We start from the raw sequence: 22,345 nt of genomic DNA on the forward strand, positions 1-22,345 counted from the left end.
CTCCGCTAGAGGGCCCAGCCTCCTGGGCAGGAAAAAAAATGCATAGATAATAACTAAAAGGTAGATATTTAATCTGCCTAATATCTATCTAATAGGTAGATAATACTAAAACGGCAAACATAGAAACACAAACCTGCCCATGTTCAAGAAAGAACATGGTTGAAACGTAAAGAATAAAATGTTCCACAGAGGAGCCTGAGGAGGCCGCTGTTCCCGATATGTGAAAGGCCGCTCTGGTTCCCTCAGCTGGGCTCTCACATAAAGAGACAAGGAAAAGCCTCCGGACTTAACCATATGCTGAAGACCGGTGTTTTTCAAATTTACAATCGGAAGGACCAGTGCCTACCTGGGACGGAGGCTTCCCAAGGCCTTTAGTTAGTTCCTACTGGCCTTGGCCTTGTCACCTGCTGCTTCACCCCCTGAGGCTGGGATGAAGGCCAGCACAGGCACAGGGTTGGCTTCCTGGGTGGTGTTAAGCTGAGTCAACCCTAGTGGTAACTGGTGTTCAATAAGAATAGCTACAGGATGCAGAGAGGTACTTTTGTTCAAACAACTAAACTTTTCAGCAGCACTTTGTCAGTGCCCCTAAGGTAAGTATGCTTGGTGATACTGTTCGGAATCCCATACAGATTGTGTGCAGTTCTCTCCAAAGAAAATTATTCTTAGGGTGTGTGGTACATTGAATTATGAACACTTTCCCACACTGAGATTGCATTTATCAAATATTAATGTTTCTGAAATCTGGCTATAGAAAAAGAAATCAATGTGTACACTTAATGTTTGCATCTTCTGCCTCAAAAAAATTTGAAATCAATTAAGTATCTTAGAATTGTGGAAAGGAGGTAAATTATTGTTTTTGATGCCTTTCGTTGCTTGGTCACACTGACTTGGGGATGGCTTATCTATCAAGCACCCCACGCAAGTTCAGCTATCCAGCTCCTTTGATTTATATCGACCTCCCCCAGATATCCTTTCCTCCGTGCTTTGCTTTTCTGTCCTGACCACCAACACAGCAGAGAAAGCTTCGGTTCTTACCTCCTGGCGTTCAGCAGCAAAAGACAATGCATGAGGCACAGGAGGAAGTTGACATTGGAATTGTAGGTGGCAAAGATGATGTCCCAGCATTCCTGTAGGAAGTCCAGGATGCTGAGGAGGCCAAGGCACTCAGACAGGGACTGCTGGGGCTTGGAGAGGCAGTGCAGGATGACTTTATTCAAACTGCTGTACAACGCACTCATGACCGTGTCCTTTTGGGAAGATGGGTTCTCGATGACCTGTACCACCAAAAAGAGACACACGTACTCGCGAACAGTTTGCAATTTGACACACTGAGAGTTTACCACAGAAACAATGCTACCAAGACGTTACACAGTCATAGATGCTTCTGTGTAGGGTAGACAATTCTTAATGCAGAGAGACTCACAACTGGTGAGTATGAGGAGACTCAGCCCTAAACAGTACCTCTGTCACCTCCTCCAAAAAGGCTCAGAGAACAGCACACAAGAAGGGAAAGAAAGAGGGGTTGGGGATTTAGCTCAGTGGTAAAGCGCTTGCCTAGGAAGTGCAAGGCCCTGGGTTCGGTCCCCAGCTCCGAAAAAAAAAAGAACCAAAAAAAAAAAAAAAGAAGGGAAAGAAAGACTAAGAACTGAGAATGGGGGGGGGGTTCTGTGCAATGTCTTTTGGTCATGATATGGAGGTTACATCTGGGATTTAAAGCAGCTGTGGCCACCAGCACATGACCTGTACAAGGCAGGACCCACTGACATTCCATCAGAGATGGAGAGGGTGTCTGGAATGGTCCCATCTCTCTCAGAGAAACTCTAGACAACTAATGGTTGCTGGGAGAGGAGGAGCCACATTCCTCCACTCCTCAATGGTCCATGACATCACTCAAGTAAACTATAATGGAATGAAGTAGGCTACAAAAAGGACATGAACTGAGCGGAGTGAGACCTTGGGAGGAGGGAGACATTCAGTAGGAGGGGGAAGGGAAGAAGGAAGGACAGTTGGGAGTACTTTGAAAAAAATGTATGGGATGTATGTGAATGAATGTATGTTTTAAGTTGCACAAGCTGACCCGTCAACAGGTTTCTACACTCTTGAGCCTCTACTGAAGAGAGGATTGATAAAGGCAATTTGCAGAATTAAAGAAGAAACTCATAAAGACAGAGGAGCTAAGAGCTGACCACAGACGTATTTTGGAACATGGACTTAGCAATCACAGGCTTCTGAAACACTGGTGAGGTGGCTGACATTCAATATATGAGCATATGCTGTTCATATCTGTTTTAAAACAGGTATATTATTAATAATTACAATGCTAATTGAAAGAGCAATTAGCAATAATCCAGTAAACACACACAGAGACACACACACACGCACACACATCTATATCTACGTCTACATCTACATCTACATCGCTTCAGTTAAGTAGCATGACATCATAAAGTAGACTATTATAGGACCTTACTCTAGGGAGGGCAGGCTGAGGTGTTTAGCTGGTCAGCAAAGGTCAGGCCCATCTGGAACACCTGAACTCTGCCTTTCTCTCCTTTGTCCCCTAAAGGAGTTAGAATCAGTAGACTTTATTCAGTTCATCAAAAACTCAGGGAGGTTGCAGAGGGCCAGAGTATAGGGTCTTAGCACAGGTTGCTCCACAAGTGCATTCACCCTCTGCAGGACACAGGTCAACAATGGGCAGTTTCTTATTCTGTCAAGATGGCTTGCTAGTTGGGCCCCCTTGGAGTAGAGCAGCTACTGCTGTATTTCTCTGCTCTGAAGTTCCATTTGCTAATAGACTGCTGAGAGTTAGGGTTCATGGTTTCATCACCATCCTGTCTGCACCTCTCAAACTACAGTTAAGGGCTGTGGACGTGGGCTGCAGAAAACAGGAGAAAGGACTGGGAATGAGGGACCACCTTCGGTGTATGCAGTGACGATCAAGCATGCCTGGCCTTTAAAGAGCATCCTTTTCTCCTATCTATCTTGGATTCTATCTCAGCTCCGGGAAAGAAGACTCCCAGTCCATCCAGAGGATGCTTCTTAACCACCCTGGCGATGCAGCTTCTTACCGCTATGATGTGCTCTGTGATGAAGAGGAGGATGTGCTTTGGATCTGCTGAGAACATCCCACTGTGCAGCTTCTCAACGAGCTTCTGGGTAAAGTAGGAAACGCTTGCAAGGGAAGGCACAGTACCAGCTTCTGCATTTGACTGAGGCTCCTTACTGCCTGGGTGAGGTAAGGAAACAGACTGAAGTTAGTGTCCAATGGGTTTCTCTACCCCACAGCATACAAATCCTTGGTGGTATCCATGTCCTAGTCACCTACGTCCCCCAGTGTTCTGAAGATGGAGTCTCTAGTAGGTACACAGAGAAAAGTTGTTTATTCAAAGCAAAATTAAGTCAGCTAGTGATATAAATCAGGGGATGAGAAGTCAACCAAGAGGGTGTTTCCTCTTGGGGTTTTCTGACAGGAAAACAGGAGAGTTGAATGTTCAAGGCCAATGAGAAGGGGACCCAAGGGCATGCTGTCATGCTGGACTGGTGTGTATGCTAGTTTTTAGACAACTTGACACAAGCTAGAGTCATCTTGGACCAAAAGAACATCCATCGTGGAATTGCCTCCATGAGATTGACCTGTAAGTAAGCCAATGGGCCATTTTCTTGATTAATGATTGATGTGAGAGTGCCCAACCCCCTGAGAGTAGCAGGAGCCCTGGGGAGATGGTCCTGGGAAGTATAATAAAGCAAACAAACTGAGAAATCCATGGGGAGCAAGCCAGTAAGCATCTGCCCTCCATATTCTCTTTGTGCATTCCTGCCTGACTCTCCTTAGTAATGGACTGCATCAGGATGTATAAGCCAAACCAGACCCTGTCTTCCCAAGTTGCTTTTGACCATAGACCGTTATCGCAGAGTAGAAGGCACACTAGGACGATTTCAGAGAGAGCCATGATGTAAAGCAAATAGCCAGACTCGTTTACACAGCAGGCAGAGTGTTCACCTCAGTGTGTGGAGATCTCGGATGATTCCTAGACCCATCCTGAGTTAGCCAAGACTGTCCCAAGCACAGTCAAGGTCAGCAAGCCAGTCATACTGCCATCCAGAGACAGAGACAAGGTGAACACTGGGTTGCCGTGCCAGCATTCTTCCTATACAGCTCCCTACTCTTCTCTGTGCCAGATATCAGGAGAAAGGCACAAGCCGTGTGGCAGGGGAAAATCCTAGAGACAAGCTGTGTCGAATGGGATTCGTGTGGCTCAGAAAACACTGGTGGGACGTGGCCTTGCAGGATGCTTCATCTTTATCCAGGGCCTTTAGTTCAAGAAATGCTTGCTGGGCAGTGAGTCTGACGTTAGCATGGGTAAGAAGGCTCAGAGTGTGTTAGGCTTCATTAGCTCACCTTGCCGAAGCCTGAGTCAGGTTTCTGACGAAGTCACAGGAGACTGATCTGAACCCAGAAGACAGGAGGAGTTTCTACCTCAGAATAGCCCAACTATGACAGGTCTCATGGAAAATAGCAACCGTCCCCCTTCCCCGACCTGTGTCAACAGAGGTCAACAGACTCTCACTGAAGATGGATACAGAGGCAGACGAGCTAGGGAATGGTAACACTCAACCTGGGGATCCTGATGTCCCAGTGAGCTGCCCAACACTAGGAAGAGCACAGAACACACTCACTCACCTCTTAGGGTCGGCGTGCCACTCCCACTTGGGACGTGGAATATGTCCATGGTGGAAAGTAGGACCTCGGATTGGAAGTCTCGCTTCTGCTGGCTGGTGGCACCATCTGGAGAAGCCTGAAAACATGGCCCAGGACTGAGACGCCAGCCATTGAGTCACCGTGTCCCCTGAGTGACCACATTCTCCTTGGCTGACTAGTGAGTATGGGCTGCTGACCGGCCATGACTGCCTTCCTCTGAGGCATTGTCCCCTGATGACCCAGCCACCTCACCCAGGAGATAAAGCTGTCTCTCAGGGTGAAGAAGCAAGTCAGAGGAGTCCACAGTCAATGGCCACCTGGCAGTTATCGCAATGAAAAATTGACTCTAGGATACACTGCCCTTAGAGAGTAGAGCTAAGACCACCCATGAACAAGCTTCTGCCTCAGAATTCTGCTTCTCTTCCCCTTCTCCTGAATACCTACTTACAAATCGCTACCACAAAATCCTTGCTTCAGGCTCTGATTCTAAGGACTTCCCATCTATTCATCTGTTGGTCTACCTTGGTCTGCTGGGGTTCACAGGTCCCATACCAAGTCACTGCAGTCCTAACAGTCAAACTCCCAATAGTAGCTGGTATCTTAGGTCTGGGGTGAGCTACCCTTAAAGACCAGTCTCCTCCCACTGCACACAGTCTACCAACGCCCCCTATTAACCTACCTCCAGAAGGACCTCCAAGGGCAGCCACTGCTTGGGGCTGGACACTCCAAGGAGCAGCTCCCTCAGGAGAACTTGCATGAACTCTCTCAGCTGCCTCTGAGCTGGATGTGGCTTGAAAGAAGCTTGGAACCCCTCAGCAGCATGGCTGGCTTCAGCCGAGGACCCAGGACGACTGGTGTTTCTAGAGGACTCAGATGTGGCCTCCTGGGAGAAGTGACAGGGCAGTGTAGTTGACTCTGCTTGGAAGCCTTTGCTCACCTGTCACTGTGGGCAAGATCCTCATCAAAGCCACCCAACTCCTGCATGCAAACCTGTTCTGCAGAGCCAGGAGATTGGCCCGGGTCAAACGTGTAAGGTGGCCATATCTGTCTGAGAGGCACTTGGAGAGCCACAGAGTCAGAGACCAGCAGGGAGGTCTAGAATGTCATACTGGGCATGGCAAAGTCTGATTCTGGGACTCAACTCTAAGTCCCCAGTGTTCTGCCTGTCCCGGAACTGCTAATGCTGACAGACAGCATCCTTGGATGAGGAGGACAGAGAGGTAGAGCTGGAAATCTCTCCCAGCTCTCCAAAGCCACCTGGCACTTAGGTTCTCACTGGGGATTTGCAAAAAATAAAAATAAATAAAGCAGACAGGGCTCATTCCCTAGAAAGTCCAGGACAACGTGGAGATGCCAAGAGGCCAAATGATAGGCCCAAGGACACATGGCCGGGGGCTCTTGACTCCCGCCCCGTGAACTTTTCATGTGTCTTCATCTGTTGGCACCTCCCTTTGCTCATTCATAAAATTAATGCAGCCATTCTTAATTAAGCCATAAAATGAATTTAATGGCACCTAGGGAGGCGGTGACTGCATTAATTAGCTCCTTGCGGCCTTGACTGGAAAGACGCCATATAAATTCACAGCAAATGGAAGGCTTTTGGCCATTGGCTGCCTGCAAGAGGAGGGTTCTGTCCCATTGTCTGTTCAACAAAGACCTGGCGGGGCTGACTTGGTTGAGGCACGGAAGGAAGAAGGTACTTCAAAACTGGAGCAGAAGCCCTAAGATGGGGCCTGTGTGGTTGCCAAAGATGACCGTGGAGGACTTTCTCCTCTATTTCCCTCCCACAGAAGTAACAGCTGTGTAGGAAGCACCTTGGGCCAGAGTGCACTTGGCTAAAATGCCCCAATTCAGCAGGTGCCAAACGTGGCTCAGACACAGGCTGAAGTAGCACCAGGGTCACAGTGCCCGGCCACAGATTTTGGGAGCCAGGTTCCCGACCCATTGGGGATGGTAAGGGCAGCCTGAAGGACTGTCCTCTCTGCTTGGCCCAGGTCACCTGACCCAGCTTGCATTTGGGTCTCTCCCGGCTGTAGCCAGCTGGGCCTTCTTTGGGTCTTTCTGACTCTTTTGCCCATTTCTAGCAAGTTCTTGAGTATATATGGATGGTCAAACCATTGCGTGACTGTTTTTCTCATTTTCATGCATCCTCTAGTCTTTCTATTCATATTTAAACTAAATACGCTGGTCCCTTAGCATCCATGGGATATTGATTCTAGGAACCCCTGAAGATAACCAAACTCTCCAGATGTCCAACTCTGTTATACGATGGTAGCATATTTGCATAGATTCGGCCCAAATCCCCCTGACCCGATATTTTCATTTCCACATGAGTGGCAGTGCTTATTAAAATGTATTGTTTATGGAATAATAATGAAAAAAATCTGCCCATGTTGGGGACAGACAAAAACATGTTTAATGTCTAAAATTGTTTCCATCTGAAGCTGGAAACACTCCCAAGCACAGTGCTCATAGATACAGAGCATTGACCACTCTCTTCAGACCTTGTCAGCTGTCTATTTTAAGCTGATCATAATGGCAGGGAGACGGGTTGGGGATTTAGCTCAGTGGTAGAGCGCTTGCCTAGCAAGCACAAGGCCCTGGGTTCAGTCCCCAGCTCCGAAAAAAAGAAAAGAAAAGAAAAAAGGCAGCATAATGGCGGGGAGACAGGTTTGGAGGAGTGCCACTTTAAATCTTGGAAAGGTAGCATTTCTCAGTCTTGCCACCCTTTGGCCAGATGGGCCTGAGCCCAGGGACACAGAGAGACATTTTTCTTTCTGAGGCTCTGTTCTCTTCCTGGTACTGTCTTCTCTGGGGCTTTTGAGCACCACAAGGTACCAGGTTTGCTCCTGTACACCAGGGGCTCAGGAGATGAGCATTTTCTTCATGTACACATCTCTGGAAGGGGTTGGTTCAGGGCCCTGCACTCACTCCACTAGTTTTTTAGCACATGCTCAACCCTGAAAGTCAGGGGTCATAAGCCCTGCTTCTAATATGCCCTTCTAGCTAATGTTACAACTTGTACAAAAAACATTACAGCTTGCCCTGGGTGTCTGCTTCCTAATCAACCAGGGGAGAACGGAAGTGTGGATTTCTTCTTCCTGTGTTTGATCCTCTACCCATTTCTCACCTCCTGCTTTCACTCAGTTCCCTGGTGCTCCTGACCCATCTGACCCTACCCCCGGGACTGGTTCTGTGACTCAAACTCACAGTTCTTTCCAAAGCCTGTCTTCTAACTTTCCAGCAATCAAGGTTCAAGACCTCTTCTAGACCTAAGTGAGTCCCTGCATCCTCTCTCTTCTTGGTTCATCCTGCCCTGAGCTTGGCACTCACAAACCTACTACCCAGAAAAAGAGCAGGATCAAGTTCCAGGGGCCTGAAGACAGAAAAATTACTGAGAAGAAAAGGTGGAAGGAAAGACAGGGGTACCATCTAGTGTCTGTCCATGGCACAGGTGGCAACAGGCTCCTGGCATGGGATTCTGGTTTCCTAATATGGGGGTGGTATACGTTCCACCAAATATATATTCGAACATCAACTCTGATCAAATATTACATTATTGAGATTTCTAACAACTAAATAAATAAACAAACAAACAGAAAGTGGATTCTGGAGCTGACACTGCCCTTGAGCTGCACCTCAGCCAAGAAAAGGGAAATCACCCGTGTTGTTTATTCCGTGTTCAGTCAAGTTGCTCTACGGGCATTTTAACTTTGAGAGGCAGGGAGGCGCGAGGTCCTTCACCCGTGAAGGATGCTGGTGTTCACTGCTGATCACCCTGAGGCCTCAGAGCAAAGCCAGTCCTACCTTCTGGGTTTCCACGGAGAAAGTGATGATAGCCATGGTCTGGAGGAAGTCAGGGCTCCTCCATGCTGGGTCCTGGGGGTAGGAGCGGTGCACCAGGCCGAGGAACTGAAGAATACTGCTGGGGAGTGTCTGCTCCCAGGCACCGTCTCCTGAACCTGCGGGGGGCTGAGGACACACTCTGTGAGACATGGCATGGGGCCCAGCATGCAGCAGCAAGACAGAGGGACAGGGAAGGTATCGGAGAGAGATCAAGGAGCTAGAATATAGGGGGATATCTTCCATAAATTTGATGTGACATGCTTCTGGCAATTACCTGAGACAGCTGGGCAATGGCAGGAGTGGGTCACAAACAGATGTGGACATTTCTAAGAGTTTCGCATCTAATCCTTCCCTCACCCCAAACCTTAGGGAATGGGTTCTACATTTACCTGTTTTGCAGTTGGAAACACAGAGGTCTAGAGAGGTTCACCAAAGACTACCCAGCATGTGAAAGTCAAGGAGAGTGAGCCTGGGAGATCTGCTGGAGTGTGCTGTGTCCTCACACCATCCCTGAGCTAGTGGACTTGGCATACTGGGCTCAGGGAAGAGTGTGCCTGTCAGTACTCAGCCCAGCCTTCCTCAGCCCAGAGCCAACTCCCCCACTAGAGACTCCACCCTGACTCACACTGGGGCCTCCAGGAGCCTGGAATGTGCTGTGCTGAGCTGAGCTGTGCTGTGCTGGGCTGTGCTGTGCTGGGCTGTGCTGTGCTGTGCTGTGCTGTGGTGTGGTGCGCTGAGCTGCGCTGAGCTGCCCTGTGCTGTGCTGCGCTGTGGTGTGCTGTGCTGTGCTGTGCTGTGCGGTGCTGTGCTGTGCTGTGCAGTGCTGTGCTGTGCTGTGCTATGGTGTGCTGTGCTGTGCTGTGCTATGCAGTGCCGTGCAGTGCTGTGCTGTGCTATGCTGTGCTGTGCTGTACTGAGCTGTGTGTGCTGTGCTGTGCTGTGCTGTGCTGTGTGTGCTGTGCTGTGCTGTGTGTGCTGTGCTGGGCTGTGCTGGGCTGTGCTGTGCTGTGCTGTGTGCTGGGCTGTGCTGGGCTGCTGTGCTGGGCTGGGCTGTGCTGTGCTGTGCTGTGCTGTGCTGTGCTGTGCTGTGCTGTGCTGTGCTGTGCTGTGCTGTGCTGTGCTGTGCTGTGCTGTGCTGTGCTGTGCTGTGCTGTGCTGGGCTGTGCTGGGCTGTGCTGTGCTGGGCTGTGCTGTGCTGTGCTGTGCTGTGCTGTGCTATGCTGTGCTGTACTGAGCTGAGCTGATCCCTAGTGCCCTGTCTGAGCTTGAGTTTCCTCACAGGCTCTGCTCTCTTCCCCTCTGATCCAGGCTACACGACTGAGCCTCCTCCACCCAGTTCCCTTGAGAAACATACTCAGCTGCCCGTTCAGAGGTTGGCATGTGCCCCAGCCAAGACATCCAGCTACTGCCTCAAGTCTTGCTATTCTGAATAGATGCCTGGAACTTCGACTTGACCAGCCTGAATCTTAGGCTCTTTCTGTGCGTAGCCACACCAACACACAGAATCAACACTCAGCCTATTCCAAGGGACTCATAGGTAGAAATTACAGTTATCCTTATGACTAAATTCCAGACTGTCACTCTCGTCCCTCTACAAGTTTACCATGTGTAGAATCTTATCTGCTGAAATCGGCAAATGTCACCTTCCTAACAGGTATGTTCATTCATTGGATCCATTATTGAGTCCTCTGCATATTTTACAATTTTAAGTTTTAAATGAGCTTACATGTCACCTTTTGCTTTAATTGATAACATATTGGTTAGGTAGACAGCAGGCTTCTTATACTATCGACAGAAAATATACATCTTAGATATCCCAAAAATTAACTGCATATTAGTCCTCTGGTAGAATGAATACATTTTTTAAAATAAAGAATGTAAATAAATATATATTTACATATGCATATGCGCACACACATATATATATATACATATAGACACTCAGCCACAGGGACATTGAGAGTATGAACCAAGAGATCTTTAAAAATGTAACTATAGGAATTCTGGGAAATAACAAAATTAAAAGATGCCAAGTATTACAGTCTTAGAAAGTGACATAAATAAGTCAGGATACTCATCAATATATCCAAGATAGCATTCTTAAAATAAATCCACCAGCCTTCAGGTTCTTTAAAAAAAAAATAGAAAAACTGGGGGAAAGAAAGCAGGAATCTCAAAGCTGAAAGTGAGAAGGTGGAAACTGTCGCCCAGAACATGAGTTAGAAGACCCCTGCTGTCACTTGGAGCTGTCATGTCCCTCAGGGGCCCATGTGTTAGCGTTGCCCTGTCAATGGTGTTGGAAACTGTACAAGCCTGGGACAAAAACAGAAAGTCTTGAGTCGTTGAGTGCCCAAAGGGCACTGCAGAACTTCAGATTCTTCTCTGTTTTCTGAGGTCAAGAATCGTGGAGAAAACCTGGGCCCAGGAAACTTGCATTTAAATAATATAAGAATTAGTAAATTTCACATCCTTTTTAATATAAAGGAGGACCTGTGTTTTATTTTAAAATTAGCACGATACCAATATCAAACCTCACGATAACACAGTGGAAAGCAATCCCAGCCCAATAGCCTTTATAAATGTTCATATAAACATAATAAACAGAAACTTGTTAATAGAGCATCAAAGTGCACTGAAAGTAAGAATTCAAGAATTGAAGGAGATCTTTACAAGAATGCAAAAAATCCTGTTGATGGAGTCTCATCACATGAAACCGATTGAAAGACCCAAACACGTGATCACTTAACATGGCCAGGACACAGCATGCATATGCCTGCACATACGCACACATATACACCTATTAAAGCAAATGATTGTTTAAGTAAAATTAAAAAGCAGGGTCTGTGCCTTTGCAACATAGCTACATCTGCATGCAGGTGAGGAGACTGGTAAAAGACTGGTAAGAGACTGGTAAAAGCTAAAACAATGTGGGTTTGATCTAATGGTAAAGAACTCATGTGTGGGGCCGTTTTCTGTGTTGCCATGTTGCTGAGGTTCTGAGAGTGGGCTGAGCATGTCTGCGAGTGCTAAGGCGCCCAGCAGACGGTGGGTGTGAGTGCATGGCTGGGGGCGTGTATTTAAAGTCTACTGAAATGTTTCTGAGAAGTGCTTTCAGACAAAAGTGCAGGCGGTGTGCTTTAAATGCCAATGCACACCACAGACTTTGCACCCAAGAGGTCACCAAGCTAGAGAGCAAAGACGATCAAAGACGTGCACTGCAGATGCTTTGTAAAAATGAATGAACCAAGCAACACCAGATGTGCCTATTACAGGTATGCTGATCTCATATATACACGAGTCTTACATTTTTCTACTTTATTGACATAGAAAATATAAGTCCACAAAAATATTGGGGAAATAAAAGAAAAACTGTTTTCGAGACTCCATCGTCTGTAAGGACAGGGCATGGTTTCCTAAAGTGCCTGCTGGTTATCCCCCCTTTAGCTCACAGTGGCTGTACCAGAAGCTGGGGAGGGGTGTCAGGCGATTAGGTTTGGGCTTCTATTTTTTTGCACGTGAGAAGATACAGCGTTTCCTCATGGAAGCAAGGCTCCCATTAGGCTTGTATCTGCAGAATGAAATTGACTTTCTCAACCTCTTACCCCTGCTGACCTGTTCCCAGACCAAATACCTTCACCTGTTATGGCTGCCACGATGTTTAACTTAATCCCTTCTGCCCACTCCTCATAGACCTTGGACATCAAAATCAAGCAGCTCTTGCACCAAATGGCTCTGTACCAGGCTACCCATTTTTTCTGAGACAGGTATCTACCTCACAAGTATCTCTTGGGCAAGGCCATCGGTCCTGATGTGGATGAACCTCTTAAAAAAATAGGCATCTTTGTCTCCTCAGGAATGTCCCCAATACCAAAAGGAAAACCAAATACCAAAAAACCAACACAACTAAAGAAGTAGGAAGTAGATGTCTCATGACGACAGGGCATAAATCTCCTTGGGAACCTTCAGGTCCCCCGTGGTGGCATTTAAGGTAGCACAGCTGCTCAATGTCATCCTGGGGTCCCCTTCACCACACTATGAGACAGCGGCAGGCTCTCACCCCATGCCAGGCAGATGCTGGTACCATGCTCCTGGATTTCCCACCCTTCGGAACCGTAAGCCTCTCAGTTCCTGGTAAATTACATAGTCACAGGCATTTTTCTATATAGCAGAGAATGGATGGATATGAGAGCTTTACTAGGAAGCTTCTGAAACAAAACAAGCTGACCCTTCCAAACTCCTTCCCACTGGAACCTTCTGGTATACTGTATGGGTAACAGGTCTCACCTGGCTCATGATGGCTTTTAGCATCCCCAGGAGAAGCAGGGCGCCTTCTATGCATAGCCCGGCCTGGAGGACCTCTTGCTGGTAATGTTTCTGGAGAAGCCACTGAATCATCAAATCCAAGCTCTCCTTATGGAAAAAGAAGAACCATAAGGAGATCTGCCCACGGAGGCTAGCTTTCAAGGTGTTTCACATTTCCCAGGGTTCCCCAGTAGGAAAAACAAGAGGACAGAAACCGAATGGGTCATTGGCCTTTATGAAACCTTCCAGCCCCACATGCATTAGAAGCACACGGAATTCTTTGGATAGAGCAGGAGAGCAGCGTTTGTCTGGCATGCACAAGGCGCTGGGCTCTAATCTCAATGGTATTCAGTGTCCCAACCTAGTTCGGTGGGTGTGGACAATGAATTTAAAGGACACAGGAAGGATTCTAAGGTGCAGGGAAAGGGCAGAGGAGTTGTATGTAGAACCAGGAGGCTTGACACTGCCCTTTTAATAGCTCAGAGCAGCTACTCAGCACGCCATTGAGCCTCTTGGCGGTTCAATTTCCTTCTCTATGAAACAGAAACTCACATTATCTACTCCCACGGGATTGTTTAAATATCAAGTGAAATGGAATATGTAAAGTGTTTCTCCCAGGTCTTAGACTCTTAGATGTTTGTTTACCCATCACACAGAGAGAAATAAAAACGCCAAGTCTCACTGAACTTAACACAGCATAGTCAGAACCTTGGGCTGAAGCGATCTACATACTACTTGCGTCTATCGGAATGTATGGCAAATCCATAAAACATGGGAGTATGCAGTGGGCTGAATGTTTCAGCCATGCTTTTGTTTTTTTCTATCCTAGCTCCATTAAAAACAACTCAACTAAACGCTTAGAAATGATTTCCAGTTCTGCTGGTACCTGGGAAGATGAGTCAAGGGTCAGGTCTGTCTCCCATTTACTCAGTGTTTGAAGAGGCGGCCACCTGCAGGTGCCAATGCTATGTGAGGTACAATGAGGCCCAGTGGAGAAAATTGTCTAGGGCTGTCAGCCGGAAGTAGCAGGTGATGGTGAGAGAAAGGAATAGGGGCACACGAGACACATGACAGGCCAGCACACAGCGGCTGTCTTCTCGTGGGCATAACTCAGAAGTTACAGTAGGAAGATCGGGTAAGGTGAAGCCAGATGGAAAGGCTGGTCAAGTAATCAAACTGAAGGAGACCTGAAGCTGGCTGGGGTCTGCATCTGACTTCGTAGGCATAAAGGCCCAGGAAGGCTTGAAGCAAGTGTAAGAGTTGGGGGGACAGTGACGGGGGGGAGGTGACTGTGGGCTCTTCTGTGGGGGAGATTTAGCAAAGAAGTTCATAAGAGTGAGAAATGGGGCAGAGGTAGGCCAAAAGTATTAAATTAAGGAGCAGCTCCTGGTCTCAGGGACGTGGTTGGACGTGCCTGTGGTCTGCAAAGGAAGGGTCAGCGAGAATCAGGAAACTAAAGGGAAAGAGTCACTCGGAATTAAAGAAAATCCTCTCTTGGTGACAATGGATTGGGAATCACCCTTGATGAGCAGTGCTGAGGCCTAAGGTGCAGCACTGGGGCGAGGCCAGCCCTAGCACGCTGTGATTTCACTAACCAGAAAGGTATAGATTCTATTGACCTCATCAGATATTCTAAGAGAGCGGGCAGGAGTTAAGGAAGTCATTAGTGCTAATAGGAGGGATTTAGAAGCCAGCTGGGGTGCAGGGTGTAAGGGAATGAAGCAGGGCAGACATGGTTCTGGCTGGAGCGGAGGGATAGAGAATCTTAGGGAACAGCTATAATCATATGGAATTAGAAAGCGAAGTGCGCCTCTCCTCCCCAGGGGTGCACCCTGAACATACTCTGGGCCCGTCAGTCAGCTCTGTAAGTGGCATCTGGAGGAAGAAGGCGGACACGATGAGGTAGACTTCCGGAATGAGAACATGGTAGCCCAGAAAGTCATTCAAGACCCGGAACCCGGGAAGCAGGCAGGGGCTCTGGTCAGGCACTGCAGGGTGGTTCTTCAGGTTGTCTGTTAGGTAGGGGAGGCACAAAAGCCAGGTAAGAAGAGTTACTGATGCCAAGCCAAGATACTGACCATACCACAGAAACTGGACGAAACGTATTTCATATACAAGAGCACATGAAAGTTCCCTGCAATCATTCCTGGCCAGTTCTGAACGTGCTCATCCATTCATTGATCCATCTACCCATTCATCTATCCATTCATTCACTCATTCCTATATTTATTCATTCATTCATCAAAAACAGATACTAAATGCCAACCATGCAGAAAGCACCAAGGCAATCCTGCATTGGACAGAGGATCTATCACACTTCAAAGGTACAGACCCAGGCCCACAGGAAGCACACAATGTAGTGGGAAGGGCAGACATAAGGTTATTCACACAAATTAACATGTGCTTACGAATCATGATGGGCATTAGAGAGATGCCATATAGGAGCAGAGAGATGTTGCTCAATCTCCCAATTCAGCTCTCCCCCACCCCCGCCCCCTGCCTCTTGTCCTAGGGAAAGTAGCATTGAGCTGGGACATGAAAGATGAGTTTACATCCACTAGAAGAGGCTTCCAAGGAGAAGAAGAATCAATGTACAAGGGGCCCAGTGCGTAAACAGACAAGGAGAGTTGAGGGCTGGAAAGCGGCCCACAGAAGCTAATGAGCGTGAGGCACTGGGATTCAGCAAAGGGAATCTAAGGAGACAAGGGCTGCTCTGGTGCAGACCTGGAGGACAGGGTTACCAAGATCCCAAGTGGGCAGGGTGTGAGTAGGGCTTGACTTTCACTCACACCCAGGACGAAAGAGTAACGGTTTCTTGGGGACAGCCACACACTCACCCATCATAATGTCCACCCCCTCCAGGCAGCTCTCTACCCAGCATCCGGCAGACAGGCCATCTCTAAATCGCCCACAGAGGGAAGGGCTTGACAGAAAATACAGCAGCAGCTTCAACGCCAGTGTGGTGGTGCTGGGATGCAGGTGACCCTGTAGGAGCAGCAGGAACCAATCGGGCCCCAGGCTCAGAAACACCTGCTCCTTTAACCTAGAGGGGCAAGATATACAAGTAGTCATCTCTCAGCCCATGAGCAAGAAGCGTGCCTAGAAGACAAGTGTCGTTTCATGAGTCACCGCAGAAAGAGAGTGAGGCAGCGCTTGGCCACTGTCCATGAACTGTGATTATATTTTGAAGGAATACAGTAAAAGTCTTGCAAGATCGTTGCACAGTGGATGGGTCTGTCCATTAACAGTGCTGTGTAAGCAGGGAGAGCTTCTAGGGCAACTGGGAACAACGTCCACGCATGGGGATGTGAGCGCTCCTTGTAGTCCTACTCACTACTGCGCATGCTTGCCCATCTCGCTTCATTACTATCGGCAGAGTGATCTCAGACATGCATCTATTCACCCCTGTCTTCACAGTATCTCGTCAAAACTAATCTCATTGGAAACGTCCAAGGGTTAGCTGTGATGAACGGTCACTCAAACACGGACGTTAAAATGCTGAGTTTAGATCTGTTAGAGGGAACTGAGAGGCAGTGTGGTCAGAAGCCTGTCTAGGAAGGACAACGGAGAGAGTAAAAGCTCTGGCCACTTAAGAGTCATAGAGAGAGCTATCTAAGCAGGGCAGGTTCTCAGCATCAGCTGCCGCACTGGGGTTGGCTGGCTGTGGGCTGCTGAAACGAGCCAATACTGAACTAGAAATGAAGAGACTGCCTCCCTTTTAGTATTATTGTCTTGGTGCTCATGAACTGAGTGGCTTTGACAGGACTCTTAATGTGCTCCACCATTTACATCGTTTAACTCAATGATAATAGGAATGGAAGTGATGAAAGCGATAGGGGTGATGCTGATGGTGGTGGTGGTGATGATGATGCTGATGTTGGGGTGGTGGGAACTATGATGACGGTAGCCATCCTACTCATGGGGGTGAAAGCGATCTGATGGTGGTGATAACGATGACGAGAATTCGCTTATAGACTCCATGGTGTCCCAGGTATCTCAGGGTCATCGGTCAATCATTTTATCCTCATCCAAGCCCACCAGGAAAACTGCCATTCTCAGTCTCACACTGAGCAGAAAGAGGCATACAAAACTCACAGGACCCTTTGGGGGCCTTAGGGAAAGAGGCGAAACTCCGATCCTAGGTTGAGATTGAAGAGTTCAAATGTGTGAGAGCCACCCTTGGGTCTCCTCCAAAGAGAAGAAAAAATAGAAAGAGATGGGCTCACTCACCACTAAGGCATCTTCCAGTTTGTGTTTTGATTCTAGGAATGCAAAGACTCATAGGCTGATACGAGTGCTTCTGGCGTGTGTGCATTGTGTGCACGCACTGTATGTGTGTGGTATATCCATAAGTGTGCACACATGAGTGCAAGCTAGAACTAATGATAGGTGTCTTGCTCTATCACTCTCCGGCTTATTTCTGGTAATAAGGTCTCTCACTGAACCTGGAGATCACAGTTCAGCTAGACTAACTGGCTAGTGATCTCCTGACCCTCCCAAACATTAGGGTCACAGATAGACATCACAGCCAACTTTTACATGAGTGCCAAGGATCCAAACTCAGGACCCCATGCTCGCAAAGCAAGTGCTTTACCAACCAAGCCAGCTCTCCAGCATCAGCTGGGAAGTCATTACCTACTAGTGCAGTTCCTTTGCTGGGGAGTATCTCTCTGTCACCAAATATGCCCACATACTGACTCATAAACTCAAAGACAGAGCAAAGCCATGGGACCCCTGGCTAAGGGCTGCATCCTCCAAGCCAGGAACAGTGTCTGGTGTACAGTAGGTGCTCAAGGAATAGTTGTTAACTGAATGGCTCCAGAGTCTCGGGCAGGCAGCAGGAAAAGTAATGGAATCAGCTTTGTGATTAAGCATGACTCTGAAGGTTAATTGAAGGCAGACACTCCTTTTAATCCAAGTTGGAAGAACTAGCTGAAGCACTCAGTGAACAGCAGAAGCGTTTGGCAAGCCTTTTCTATGATCAATGTAATGTAGGCTAACCATTTCTCCGTTCTGTTGTCTGCCAGGCGCAAGACATCAAAGAAAGCAGTTGTCACTGCTGCCAGAACAAAAGCCATTACAGGATACGACGGTGACAAAAAGAATTTCAAATGATCTCGAATCTGTTTGTAGTTCTCTGTGTCCATTGGCCATTTGCATCAGAATTTACCTCAGGGCAAGGTCCGGCTTATGGAGTGGAGAGAATATTATTTCCATCCTGGCCACTACAGAACACACTGCAGCAAACAGACTCAAAGATGCTAAACTTTTCATTAAGAAAAGGTTTTAATGCCCTGCCCTATGTGAGGCAACCCCGAGCCAACTCTCCCTTCCTGGATCTACTCACTCAGAGGACAGATGAAGTTGGGGGGAAGTTATTACACCAAACAGCATCTCCAGCAACTGGTTTCTAAGCCAGATTGCCTTTCCAGATGTTTGGCTTCCAGCTACAGAAAAAAAAAAAAAAAAAAAAACGAAATTGAGATTTGAGAGAAAGCGGATGTAAAGAGACATAATATTTGCTACAGAATGCAATCGTATTCATCAAATACTTAGTTTATTTGGGAATTGGGCCACGGATCCTGGCATTGAATTCTAGACTTCTGTGCAACACTTTTAAAAGAGCTTTGGGATACTGCTGAGTTTTCCTTTACTTGGGGGGTAAAGCTTCAGTGTTTACTCTTTGGGGAAAACAAACTTTAAAATGATAAGGTCAAAACTATCTTTCAACAAGCAGCAGCTTGACTCTTGAAGCATCAGAAAAGCTCTAAAGGACACACTAGCAATGTTTCACAGAGATTTACATTGGAGACCGATGACAGGCATGGTGATGCCCACCTTTAATCTCAGCACGCGGGAGGCATAAGCAGTTGATTTCTGTGACTTCATGGCTAGCCTGGTCTACATAGGGAGTTCCAGACCAATCAGAGCTGCATAGCAAGACCTTGGCTCAAAAAATAAGGAGGTGGGGGTACAAGTTTGACCATGAAATCCATGTAGGTCTGGCCAACTGTGAACTTTGACCCCCTGCCCATCTACTCATTCTCTGTCTGTTGTTTTGTGACCAGTTCAAAGAACACACACCTCACAGCGGAAGCTTGGAGAAAGAGTCCCATTTTTCTCTATTTGATTCTGGCCCCATCACCCATTAAGGTTCTAATCTCACTGACCTTTCAGTTCTGTCCTCTGAGAGGAAGGAATATCAATTTCCATTTCTGACACTCTGCCTGAGAGGAGGTGGTGTTAAGCATTGCTGTCCCAGAGACAATTTTGTGATGGTGAGACTGTTTTACTTCTGCTCTGTCCCATGCAGGAGACACTAGCCTCATGAGGTGGCCATATTTAGATATGGCCAATGTGAAGATCCAAAATTAAAATTCGTAACTCTTTAAACTTTGTTGTATTGTTGTGTGTGTAGTGTATATGAACGGACGTCCTCAAATGTGTTCATGCACTTATGTTTACATGTGGTAGAAGACAGAGGTCCATGTCAGAATGTCTGTTGCTCTCCACATTACGTACTGAGACAGAGTCTCTCACTAAATCCGGAGGTCACTATTTTGCTACACTAGTTGACCAGAGAACCCTACAGATAAGTGGTCCCTGCATCTGCAGCTCTAGGGTCACAGACACAAGCTAGTGTGTCTGGCTTTCCATATGGGTGTTAGGGATCCAAGCTTAGGTCCTTGCCTATGTGGCAATGCACTTTACCAACTGAGCCATCTCTCCAGCCCAGCCTCCAATTAGTTAAATTTTATATTCAAATGGCCCCATCTTGGGCAACACAGACCCAAAAGTGGTTGTAGTTACTACCCCATGCCCTCCTAGTAAGGGAGACTGAGACAGGGGAGCTCAAACACACATCACAAACTCTACATTGTGAGAAGCCCTTGGAATTCAGAAATAAGGCCTAGTGGGACTGGAAATGACTAGTCTATTAGAGAAGGCAGAGAATTCGGTGGGCAGGGTGCCATTCCTGGAGATAACGTGTTCCTGTCACGCACAGAAGCTGAGCAATCCGTAACATTTCAGAGTGTTAGCTTGAGGGGATAGTAAGGGTTCGACTAGGAAAGGTCAGGACTAGCATGTAGAGGCTGCCTATCCTGGGAGCCTTAGAAGCCATTGCAGGTTTTGAAGCAGGAATATATGGTTCCATGTATTGTGTAACGTGAACTGGTAAATATAACTTCCTCAGTCACTGTTAGGCCATCATAGCTGTGGGTGTCTCCTTTCTTTCCCACAGCTCATTTCCGTGCAAAGAGGTCCCCAATATGTGTTTTTAGATGCCTTGAAAGTCATCCCAACTCTCCAATCTGATGTCTGAAAAAGGGGGTTCTCACCAGGTGCAGAGGGGTCCTGGACTCCATCCAGGCAGATCTGCCTCTCGTTCACCGACGACGGCTTGAGGGTGTATATGACAAACAGCCCAACCCTGCATACAGCAAGATGAGAAGGGTGTGCTTAAGCAGTGGTCTCCACTGTGCCTGCTGGGTTTGCGCTAAGTGTTTTCTAAGTGATCCACTCAAGTGGGGCTTCTAGCGAAAATCTGAGGGAAATGGGATTTGGCGGTGCTCAGCATGAGGCTTCTAGAGACTTCCAAATCTATCAAGATTTAGCAAAGACATTAACTCTGGTTCTTCCAGATCAATATTTCAGATAGGAGTGAAGAAGAAAGGGACCGGCTGACCACCCTGAGGGAAATCTTCAGGGCGGAGGCAAAAGGCTATTGCTGCTAGTGCGGCTATGAGAGGGGATGTTCTTGAGTTTTTAAACATGGAACATGTGTCCAAGAACCAAAGGCTGCAATATCTACCATCGTCTACCTGAATCAAGTAAATTCACTCTTGTCCTGACACTCACCCCTGACCAAAAAAGTTCTACAAAGTTCTGAATTATATTAAGTACCAAGGGTTGGGGGACATACTCCCTTGCAAAATAGTTGTCGGCTCCTCTACCTGTACCGCCCCCCTGGGGAGCCTGTTGAGTACCTGAGTAAGTCCTGGATGTTGAAGTGGCCCTTCAGCTGACAGCCCAGAATGGCGATGATGGTGGAGACCTTGGACAGAGCCAGACTCGGCTCGTTGAAGAGAAATATGAGCTTAGGCACCAACTGTGCCTGGTGGGCTCTTTCCGCATTCCTGGGTCCTTCTCTGGCGAGCCCAGGAGAGAGACAGTAAAAGCTTTTACCGGAATGAACCAAATCTGCTGTGTTTCTGCTAAAAAGGCTTTCCAAGCTAGGCTTGTTCCACGGCCCCCCTGACACCAGTGGTCTCCTGGCAACTTGTCAAGATGCCATCAGACCCCCGTCAGGTATGTGTCTGCCAAGTGTCAGAGTAGCTGGGGCATGCGCAGCGTGTCCCTTCCAATCCCCAGAAACCACCTTCAGAGACAAACCCAATTACTGACTTTAATTCTGAGCCTCAGGGAGAACTAATGCTAGCCTCAGAAAACCCAGAACAAAAGACAGCAGACACACGTGTGACCCAAGAGTACTCCCAAACAAGCAGCCAAAGTGACTCAGACCCACAGTGCCCGTCTGCCTGTGTGATCTTCCTGCCCACCCCAAACCACAAAGTGGATGAGCGCTCAGGAGAGAGGCTGAGGAGAGAAAGAGAGTGAATTCAAGAACCCACACCCCCCTCCCCAGGATAATCACAGTCTTACTTCCAGTAAGCTCAACTCCTCCGAAGGGAAGAGCCACAAGGGTAATGTCTGTTGCTTTAGACAACAGGTACGGAAAGTGGAGCCTGTCAGAAGGAGGGTAGGTGGGTATGGCTGGGATAACTCCTTTGAAACTTTCTTGTTGACATTAGCATCTTCAGTTCTGCAAAGTTCCACACCCCGTATGCTAATAGGGCAGACCCAAGAGGGTCACAGATCACAGAACTATGTGATGGGAAAAGACTCATGACCTTTCACCCAAAAGCTGGGGCCACCTAGGTGGATAGTCAATAGTTAACTGGATGAAAGTCTCCTTACAAATGCATCCAAAACAAGGGAGGCATTAGCAATTACTGCTTTCCCTCCCCTTTCACAGCCTTTTATGTTTGGTGTAAACTCTTCAACCTCTAGCAGGCAAAGCCATGCCCTTGACCTGGCCATAGGACCACAGTGGCCCAGCAGGACTCAACCCCATCCTAAGACTGTGCTGTAAAGCCCATGGCAGGTGCCCAGCTGAGACAAAGATCCAAGGAGGTGCCTCATAGCCACCTGGTTGTCACAGAAGAATGCCTGTCTAAGTGAAGCAGCACAGGCTGAAGGGGACAGAGGGGATACTTGGGTAGTACCCCAGCGTCCTTGAGGGTCCGTGCCCTTCACTTACACACACTAAGGAAGTTCTTTACCTTCCTCCAGCCCCCCTTCTTTCATCCTTCCTCCTCTATGCATTCTTCCTTCCTTAAAATATTGGGCTGTAATTTCTGCCATTGGCAACTTTGACTGGTTCAAGTCACTTGGAGAGGTCAATTAGAGAAACAATGTATGGAAAGCAAGTTA

General features: G+C 47.6%; 1 protein-coding gene across 1 annotated transcript in view; it reads right to left on the minus strand.

Moving 5' to 3' along the window:
* Positions 1 to 22,345, minus strand: part of Wdfy4 (WDFY family member 4) — a 210,618-nt gene that overhangs the window by 115,717 nt on the left and 72,556 nt on the right. The window contains exons 25-35 of the mRNA XM_032919360.1: positions 20,839 to 21,000; positions 20,191 to 20,282; positions 18,198 to 18,297; positions 15,688 to 15,893; positions 14,693 to 14,862; positions 12,833 to 12,958; positions 8,510 to 8,674; positions 5,382 to 5,585; positions 4,685 to 4,799; positions 3,072 to 3,229; positions 1,036 to 1,274 (exon numbers count right to left, since the gene is read on the minus strand). Of these exons, the coding sequence (XP_032775251.1) occupies positions 1,036 to 1,274; positions 3,072 to 3,229; positions 4,685 to 4,799; positions 5,382 to 5,585; positions 8,510 to 8,674; positions 12,833 to 12,958; positions 14,693 to 14,862; positions 15,688 to 15,893; positions 18,198 to 18,297; positions 20,191 to 20,282; positions 20,839 to 21,000 (1,737 nt within the window). The remainder of the gene's footprint in view (positions 1 to 1,035; positions 1,275 to 3,071; positions 3,230 to 4,684; positions 4,800 to 5,381; positions 5,586 to 8,509; positions 8,675 to 12,832; positions 12,959 to 14,692; positions 14,863 to 15,687; positions 15,894 to 18,197; positions 18,298 to 20,190; positions 20,283 to 20,838; positions 21,001 to 22,345) is intronic.

The sequence above is a fragment of the Rattus rattus genome, chromosome 13, assembly GCF_011064425.1.
Source record: "Rattus rattus isolate New Zealand chromosome 13, Rrattus_CSIRO_v1, whole genome shotgun sequence".
Classification (NCBI taxonomy): domain Eukaryota; kingdom Metazoa; phylum Chordata; class Mammalia; order Rodentia; family Muridae; genus Rattus; species Rattus rattus.